The 9,965-nt window shown below is 42.3% G+C and overlaps 1 protein-coding gene across 2 annotated transcripts in view; it reads left to right on the plus strand.

Moving 5' to 3' along the window:
• The window catches only part of KRABD2 (KRAB domain containing 2), a 31,637-nt gene extending 22,786 nt beyond the window's left edge, over positions 1-8,851 (plus strand). Inside the window, exons 1-2 of one of the 2 annotated variants that reach the window (XM_083167668.1) lie at positions 1,565-1,909; positions 3,805-8,851. In XM_083167668.1, the coding sequence (XP_083023794.1) occupies positions 3,891-5,066 (1,176 nt within the window). In that variant the 5' untranslated portion in view covers positions 1,565-1,909; positions 3,805-3,890 and the 3' untranslated portion in view covers positions 5,067-8,851. Of the gene's footprint in view, positions 1-1,564; positions 1,910-3,804 lie in introns of those variants that run through there. The other variant, XM_083167669.1, reaches the window with a different exon arrangement.
• The last annotated feature ends 1,114 nt before the right edge of the window (positions 8,852-9,965 follow it).

Here is a 9,965-nt window from a genome sequence, read left to right on the forward strand (position 1 = left end):
CCCCAACATTTCCACTCAAAATGTAGAGTTTGTTATATACTTGCCATACAAGACTACCCCCTCTTAAGCACACCTCCCTGTCACTAGCAGCTGTCTGGTCCCTTGAGTGGTGGGTTTTGCTGGGGAAGGACAAACCTATCAGGGCAGGTTTGTCCTGCCCCAGCAAAACCCACCACATAAAGTTTTAATACCCCCTCATCTGCAGCTTCCCTGCAGTGATGCCGCTGTCCTCCCCCCAGGCATAAATACCAGCATATACCGGTATTCATTAAAGGGTACCTCTCCTCGCCCCCCCCCCCTTCTTATGCATACGGTACCGTACCTTAATAATAAAAGATAGCAGTATGGTATTTGTCTGCAGCATTTTCTTCAGCCTAACGGCCTGTCAGATTGCACATTTGATGTCGGCGACAGGCTCGGGTGTTTTCGGCGGGGCTCGGGGGGGACTCGTGTGCCTGAGCGCTCCCGAGTCCCCCCGAGCCCTGCCGAAAATACCCGAGCCTGCCGCCGACGTTATGGTACGGTACCGTATGCATAAGAAGGGGGGGGCGAGGAGAGGTACCCTTTAATGAATATATGCCGCACCCGGCATATAAGGCGACATCACGCCGTGCACCCGGCGTATAAGACGACCCCCCACTAGAAGGCAAATTTTTATGGGCTAAAAAGTCGTCTTATACGCCGGAAAATACGGTACTTTCAGAATTATGACTAGTACATTTGTTGCTGTCAGATTCCTTTAGAATGTGTCTCACGAGCAGGGTCCTCATATGCTTTTCCAACTGTTACTTAAACCATCTACTTTTAAATACTCACTTTGACACCATCTATTCCCTCTGTATTCTTGCCCCCTGATACTTATTTCAGTGTCGTTTGTTGATGTTTACATACTCCGTACTTCCAATACACTGTCCTACCTTGTTTTGGAATGTAACTCACCGTGTTCTTCTTTTGGCTATTACTTTATGTGGTCTGTTATTGGGCGCTACGGATCCCTTGTGGTGAAATATAAATAAAGGATGATAATAATAAAAATAACAATAAGTCTGCTTACAGTAAAGCAGTTTAGGGTAAACTCTGATTGATATATTAACCCTTGGAATGCCAAATAGCCGCTAGAAATACCAGCGCTGCTCACAGCCAAGTCAATTAATTAAAGATGAGTTAAATACAAAAGCAGCACATTTGATGAATCGCATGCGATCAATCTTCGCATGCAAGGCTGCATGGTATACTTCGGTATAGGATATGGGGGAGCTTAAGAATGACCACTAAGGTCAATTTCTTATTGTATTATTAATATGCGATCACTTTCTCAACTCCATACAAAACTGGGATAGCCTGCTGAATACATTAATTTGTGCCATAGCACATTTAACATACTGAACTCCCTATAACTAGAAACCAAATTGGGGAAAATCAAGGGACCAGAACTTTCTCATATTCAAATTACATTGATGACTTTTTACTTCATTCATTGTGAATGCATGGATTATTTCCAGAAATTGTCTCCACTATAGCAGCCATTTTTTTGTAGCAGGATTCATAGGTGCCTATATGGTTTCATCCACAGCAAAATGGCTGCCGTCATAGAAAGCAGTGCACAGAGTAATCAGAGCCGTGTATTTATAACATCTAATTAAATAAATAGTTTCCTGTCTCCGGAAAGGAAGTGGTGTGCAGCCAGGGAGAGGCTGTGTATGTGTATATCTGTGTGTTACTGTGTTACTTTAGTGATAGGCACAGACAGCAGCAGCAGGAGACAGTTTAGCTAGCTGCGCCCTCACATCCCCGGGCAGGAGGGATTTGTGCAGCCTGTGTGTGTGTGGTCTCAGAACAATGCAAGCAGAGCTGAGGTACTGCATGCTGCATTGATGTGATGGCAGGCTGGAGATAAGGAGCACAACAGGTAAATATAACTCGTTTATTTACATGTATTCTACATGTCAGGTTGCACACAGATACAGTCACCCTTAGTAATGCCTTTAAAGTCATTTACAGAATCATGTCGTTCATTACTGCACATAGGGGTAAATGTACTATCCTTATAATTCTTACCATTACCTAACTGTCTTTTTGTTGTTGTTAAATTTAAAGTAGGATAGGAGTGGTTGTCCGTGCGCCAAGCTCAGTTGGTGTTAGCAGCGGCACTTTCCGTTTTGACCTAAACGGCTAGGGTAGCTACAAGTAATACAGTTTGTGTGCGCCGTGCTCTGCTCCTCTTGTGTGTGTGTGATTGAAGACTGACAATTTGTGGGTATTGTGCAAAAATAAATTGTTTTTACTTGGAATTTAAAACATGGGTACAACAATTGCTCATTGATACAATTTGTAAACATCAGATTAAAATGCATCACTGTTAAACGCAATCTGAATTAATGCATGCAATATTATATAATGCAGTAATTGTTAGTATCAATTGATATAAACATTACATAACATAAACGGTCATGCAGTTTGCGTTCATATGTATAAATACATAAATAATGATATTGGTGGAATATGGCACACAAGTGGAGAAGTGGGGATTTGTGTGCAGGGTTGGGGGTGGTGGGATGGGGATTGGGGTTCAGTATACTGCACGGTTCAAAGTTTATGAGAGGACGTTGGTGGTAATTTAGTGGGAGCTGGTTGTGTCTGTTTGTGTTTGAGGGCTGTGGGAATATTGTTCGGCAGGTCCTGGGTGCTCCCGGATTCTGGACATAGGTTTGCGGCGGGTCCGGGTGGCCTGTCAGTGCCGCTTGCCGGGTAGGGCTGCTGGATTGGATGCCCCCCTCGGTGGCGGGTGCGTGGTTCCTCTGACAGGTGTAGTGTTTGGGTGGGAGGTGTCGTTACACACCCGGCCACCTGACTCCCCTGCCGACAGAGCCGCTCATTTTCCCAGTAATGTTCTTAGTGTTTAAAGTAGTTTTTGTGATTGGTGCTGCTATCTTCCACCAACACGTTTTGGCCTTAGGGTGGGCCTTCTTCTATGGAGTTGTCCTAGAAGAAGGCCCACCCTAAGGCCGAAAAGCATTGGAGGAAGATAGCAGCACCAATCACAAAAACGACTTAAAACACTAAGAACATTACGGGAGCAGGCACAGCGTCGCCGATCCCAGAAGTAACCTAGAAGACCAGACTTGGCAGAGAGGACGGAAGCAAGCCATAGGCTTCAAAGAAGAATGGCACTCAGAAGACCTTCATAAATGCAAAGCTGTATTAGGTGTCAGCATGTCACCAAGATCAAACGTTTTTATTAACACAACCCTTTCATCAGGACGATACACCAGGTGTATAGTCCAGATCAAGGGTAACCAACTCCAGTCCTCGAGAGCTACCAACAGTTCACATTTTCCAAACCACATAGTTGGTGCACTCATTACTCACTGACACATTTTAAAAGATCCACAGGAGACCTGGAAAACGTTAACTGTTGGTAGCTCTCGAAGACTGGAGTTGGCGTGCCCCCGGTCCAAATGAAAGGTTTTTGTCACCAAAAACCTTTGATCTCGGTGACACAAGCACGGGGAGAATATACAAACTCTGCAAAGTTAGGGTCATGGTTGGAATTGAACCCATGACCTCAGTACTCTGAGGAGGTAATGCTAACCGTTAGAGCATTTGTGCTGCCCTCTTAGATCCCAAAGTCATTTTAATTCCTCATGATGATCCAGGTGCAACAATTATGCAAAAGGTAAATGTGAGAAATGACCCTACAAAGAAAATATTATTTGAATAAAGTGCTAAAGATTGTTAGAATACTCATAGCATGGAGTTTGTAACATGTAAAACAAGTATTAAATTGGGTCTACTTCTTTGCAGGTGCATTTATGGGACAAGATTAGAAGCTCCCGGATTGAGAGAAAAGTCCCCGGTTGATTGATGCATGGGCCCAGGCAGGTGTCACCATGTCTGTTGTAGATAAAAAGCTCTTTTATGACTGCTTTCAGAGTTTACTTTCTGAAAAGAGAGAAGATAATTCCATGTATCTGACAACTGAAAAGTACGGCGAAATAATCGAGCAAGTCAAAATTGCCAAACTCGAGAAGAAAAAGTCATCCCTTTCTTATCGGCGTCTTAAAAGATTTCAGATCTGTTGTGTGGGAGATGAAGAGAAGCTCATTGCGCCGTTATCAGAAACTAGCACTAGCGTCCAGTATTATATAACCAACGAGGATATGTATGATGTACTTCACGAAGCACATGTAAACACTGGACATGGAGGAAAACATCGGATGCTGGCAGAATTGAAGAAGAGCTACAAAAACGTGACTCAGGAGGTGGTCTTGCTGTTCCTCAAGTTGTGTCTCACCTGCCAGCAGAAGCTCAGTTCTCAAAAGAAAACAATTGTTGTGAAACCTGTGAAATTCTCCGAGCTGGAGAGTCGATGTCAGGTGGACTTGATTGACATGCAGTCACAGTACGATAACCCATTTCGGTTTATCATGGTCTATCAAGACTACGTGACTAAATTTGTCCAGTTAAGACCATTAACCTCCAAAGAACCTAGTGAAGTAGCAAAACAACTGTTGGACATCTTTTGCATATTTGGAGCACCTTCCATTATACAGTCAGAGAGTGGTAGAGAATTTGCTAACTGTTTAATATCTGAATTGAAGACTTTGTGGCCTAACTTAAAAGTAGTTCACGGGAAGATACCTGATGGCCAAACTCCGTCTAGTGTGGAGACCACCCACCAGGATATCCAGAACATGCTCCTGGCCTGGATGGACATGGAGAAAAGTCCAAAATGGTCAGAGGGGCTTCGCTTTGTTCAAATAATGAAGAACACAGATTACCATGACAGTATATACCAGTCTCCGTACCAAGCCATGTTTGGCCGGAGCATTAAAATAGGACTGTCCACGTCACCTCTTCCTAGCGAAGGTGTGGAGCACCTGGTAATGGAGGAAGAGCTGGAGGAATTGCTGCACACTGTAAAGAACAGACGGTTTGAAATTGGAAGGCGAGAAAATGCAAATCTGTCCGTGGACCCCCCGGAGAATGAAATTGTCACTTTTGACCTGGCCCCCGATGAGAATTCTAATAATAGAAAACTGTCCAAAGATGAATTGATAAGTTAGGACTTTTCAGCCACATATGTACACTATATGCAGTTAGTGAATATATGCCTCTTTGCGTACTAGGTGATTCTGCACCATGCAGATCTCAGCTGTTTCTTTCCACCCGTGAAATTGATGTTGCCTAAGCGGCAGCAGTGCCACTGTATGAATGACTGAGGATGTCCAGTTTCATATGGGTCTCTTGCTCCCAGCTATGGGGTAACCACCAATACTACAGATGAATGTTGTAGCTTTAGGTGGAAAATAATGTACCCACCCAGTGCCGAAGGCCATGTAGTTGAGTAATTCTTTTTTTATGGTGCAATATAAATGCCTACGACACGTGTTTGCAGTGTGTAAGCACAAACATGTTATGATGGAGAGGCACGTCCTCTTGGTAAAGTGCAGCGTGATGACAGGGAGGTGCCTTCACATACTCACAGAGAAGGTCAATCTCATGGGTGTGTGTTGCGGGTATGTCAGTAATAGTGGTTGTGGATACAGACACCCAACTGCTCAGTAGGAGGCCATACCCAGGAGGAGGAATGAGTTTGCCGTAGGGTTGACGTAAGTGTCAATGGTGTGACCGAAGGTGTACCTTACCAATCAATATCTCAGTGCCTACGGATGCTGACCATGAGTGTCTTGTTCCTTTCACATGCGGGCATTAGGAAGAGCAGACGTTGGACTGCCAATAAATGCAGCCAAGTCTCAGTCTATCTTTGAATCAGTCCCATCTTCTTTGGGATGAAGGTACACACTACTTTGTGCACTGTAAGGAGGCCCTGGGGGTTATTCAGACCTGATCACAGGGCTGCTAATTTGCAGAGACCTGCAATCAGGTAATCGCTGCCCAGCCAGAGTGAAACCTCATGCATGCCTGCTAATTTATGTGAACATGGTGCAAAAATTATAACGATCAGTGATTAGCAGCAATTCCATATGCAAGCCTCTCGCCATCGAATGATTTCCCCAGTGTGTGCAGTCTGTGCATAGCCCAGGACTTGGCTGCTGGGTTAGAAGCAGCCGGATCGGTGCCGGAGCTAATGTCACACACCTTCACATCAAACGACTGGGCATGCCTGCATTTTCCCTGACACTCCCAGAAAACGTCCTATTACCATCCCATAACGCAGGCTTCCTTTCCACCGACTTGCTAACAGCTTGTGATAAAAAAAAAATTAGGATTTTATCAAAGGACAGCCTCTTGCATGCACGCTATGATCCGTACGCATATACAGTGTATTGATAATCGCCAGGCTAGCAGATTCACGGCCATGCTATCAGGTCTGATGAATATCCCCCACTATTAGAAAGTTCATTTAACAATTTATTATAGATAGAATTTTTTTTCTATAATAATTACCTATGGAGTTAATTGTTATCTGTGAGTCTGCTTCAAGTAAATGTGTGCATATGGGGCACTTACAATTAATCTAAACTCAGAAGATGAGCTACCGTTGCTGGCATTTTCATACCATTACAATATCATTTTGAAACGCTCGTCCCTCATTGAATTGACCTCTATTTGTCCAAAACATAGCGAAAATAATTTATTTAACTTTGCTGATAAACAGTTGGCCATTCAATAAATCTGCCTTAATAACACTTTAGCAACAATGAGCTCCAGGGTTGAATCCTTCTATGAAAGATGTCTGTAAAGTGCCCACGAAGCGCCTTCGACTTCTGGATCGTTGGAACCTCCCACATCGGCAATTCTAAAATCCCAGAGAAGTGTATAGTAAAATAAGTGATGTAGCAATATCATTATTATCGTATATGTACAAGCCTGAATATTGGGACAGCACATCGCTGTTAAATTAATTCCTTACTACAGAATACATTTTTTACCATTGTGTATATGTGCTTTGGACACCGCCTTTTGCCCATTGTAGCTGCACTTCGTAAGGAAATAAAAGTAAAGAGCTGATTTTTGGTGTGCCACACCATGTACTCTACCTAGATATAGCAACTAAGAACCCCAATACTCAGAGATGCCTTGACACATGGTCCCCCGATACTCAATGAAGCCTTGACAGACGGCTTGGGGCTTACCAATGTATTTGCAAATATATGTAACCAATATCTCTAAACTCTACTAACATCTGGTCTTTAAATCTGGTTACTGGTATCATTTGGTGTGTTGGGGGAACCATGTTTTTTTTTTTCTTTCCTGTAAATAAAAGTAATGTCTGTCCCTAGAGTAATTGCACCAAGATATTTGAAATATTTTTTTTTTTATCACTGCTTCACATAATGTACACCAGAATAGAAAGTATTTTTATTTGCAGCACAGAATGCTGTATTAGTATGTCTATGTTTTTATTCTGTTTAATATTACACTATTAGAAAGGCTTTGCAGAGTTTATATCTGTGTATGTATGTTCTGAGCATTTAAAGTACCGCATTTTGGGTGCTCCCTCCTTTGTATACTGTACTTATTTTTGTATTGATGACAATGTCCTGGACTTGTAGTCCTAATTCTGCGTGGGTGTATTGGCGCAGGCAACTTGCATGCTGTATGACCAGGCCACTAATGCAACCCTATTCTTTACAGCTAGGTCAGTGCTTCCACTTCAAGGTGCTTGGGTTCTGTCAGGTTATGATTTAGTTTTCATATTTGTCGTTGTTATTCTGCTTTCTCATATCAATATATTAGTATTCTATTTAGTTGGTCCTTTAAGTAGGACCTGTCAACTGAAGCCAATGGGGAAAATCCTACCCTTGTCTCTGCTCAAGTGGCTGAAGAACATCTGAGAACTCTGCATGTTGATTAGTCACTCTCTATGCCCCTCCTGGTTTTAGTGCTTAGACAGGTACAGCTGAGAGTCAGGTCCCACCTCTGGAATACTCACCCTGCTTTCAGACTTCTCTTCAGCCTGTAAAGCTTGAAACGTTCAATAAGATCCACTAAGACCTACCAATTTACCATTTAACTTACTTGTTCATGAAAGCCTTCAAATCCAATTCCACACCTTCTGGTTCCTAACCTCCCATTTATCTCCTTGCCTACCTGTTCATGAAAGCCTACCAATCCAATTCCTAACCTACTGGTTCATAACCTCCTATTAATCTAGATCCTTGCCTACCTACTCATGAAAGCCTACCAATCCAGTGCCTAACCTTCCTGTTCAAGGAAGCCTACCAATCCAATGTGACCTCTTCACAACTTCCTATCAATCTACATCCTTGCCTACCTGTTAATTAAAGCCTAACAATCCACTAAGGCCTTCAGCATCCATATTATACCTCCCATCCCTGTGTCACTCTCTTATTTCATCTCCCCTACCCCAAGTAGACTGTAAGCTTTCACGAGCAGGGTCCTCGTTTTATCTTGAGTGTTATCTAGCTTTCTATGTCCTCTTAATTGTGTACCCTACAATCAAATCTATTCTAACCTGTAAAGTCATTTGCTCAAATCCTTCAAACCTTGTCTGTGTTTTCTATTACCCATTTGTTATTTTATTTATTTGTCATGTCTGGTGTGTTATACTATTTACAGTATGTCACTATGTCTTCCCACCTATTTTGGTGCTAGATGTACCAGAACACCTTGCTGGCCATCCAATAGGAAAGCTGAATTCTCCCCTCCCCCATAGGCTTTGAATATCTTCTATCAAATTCTTCTTAAATATGGAACGTTCGATATCAATATTGGTGCATTTCAACATTATATAATTTCTTTGCAGTATGTGGTTTATTTACAACAATACACATGTATATATACTGTATTATGGGTTCATTGATATTAATAAAACCGCTCTACTTCTGGTTACATTTTTTTTTTGCATTCTTTCTACTCTGAAAAGTTATTCGTTTTCTGTACTATGCATAACGAAATGATTTTCCTGCATGGAACAAACAAAAGGTCCTCTTTTGATGTATAGACTCCTAACTGTGTGCCAGATGAAATGACTGGTGGATGCTGGCAGACACACCCGGACACGTTTATCATAGAGACTCTTACATAACCTAAGTGTCTGGCTGCCAAGTCCTACATCCTCTCTGTGCCAATGTTTTCTCTGAAAAAAAAAAAGAGTAAACACATCATTGGACAGTAATGAAGACCAGCTCCCGAAAATGTAAATTTGAGTAGAGTTCTCTGACAGACTAAGCTCGAGGCTGCTTCCGGAAGTGGTGATATCGGTAAGGCATGAGTCGTATTGTGCTTCAATCCTCAGCGAGGTCCCAGTTTGTCATGACTTAAGCTACGTAGCCATTCATTTTGGCCCGGATATTAAATTTGCCCTGTAGGTAACAACCTTTTAATATACTTAAGGGTTTGTTTACTTCAATGGGATCTCTACTGAGGATGGGATGTTGCTACGGGCAACCAATCAGAATCTATTATCTTCTAGAAGGTGCTAAATAAATAAGAAGTGTAGAATCTGATTGATTGCTATGGAAAACATCCCATTTTAGTAAATGTACCCCTTAGTGTCATTCCACATGTACCCTGGAAATGGTTAGAAATTAATTTAGAGAGAAAAGGCAAAAAATACTATTCATACATATGTATTCGTCTAGACCAGTGGTTCCCAACCCTGGTCCTCAAGTACCCCCAACAGTGCATGTTTTGCAGGTCGCCACACAGAATCACAGGTGACATAATTAGCTCCACCTGTGGATCTTTTAAAATGTGTCTGAATAATGAGTGCACCTGCCGGGTGACCTGGAAAACATGCACTGTTGGGGGTACTTGAGGACCAGGGTTGGGAACCACTGGTCTAGACCTAATGTCCTACACATAGAGTACTTCATTTTGAACTGGGGCCCGATTTGTAAAAATATTGACATATTCATGTTTAGATTATTTGTGTACGTTTATCAATAAATATTTTGAAAATATGCATTTTCAGATTGTGGGTTTTAATGGGTGAAGGATATATTTGAAGGCTGTCAGTCTAATGCAGCGATGCT

This window comes from Crinia signifera, chromosome 12, assembly GCF_055691185.1.
Source record: "Crinia signifera chromosome 12, ASM5569118v1, whole genome shotgun sequence".
NCBI lineage: Eukaryota > Metazoa > Chordata > Amphibia > Anura > Myobatrachidae > Crinia > Crinia signifera.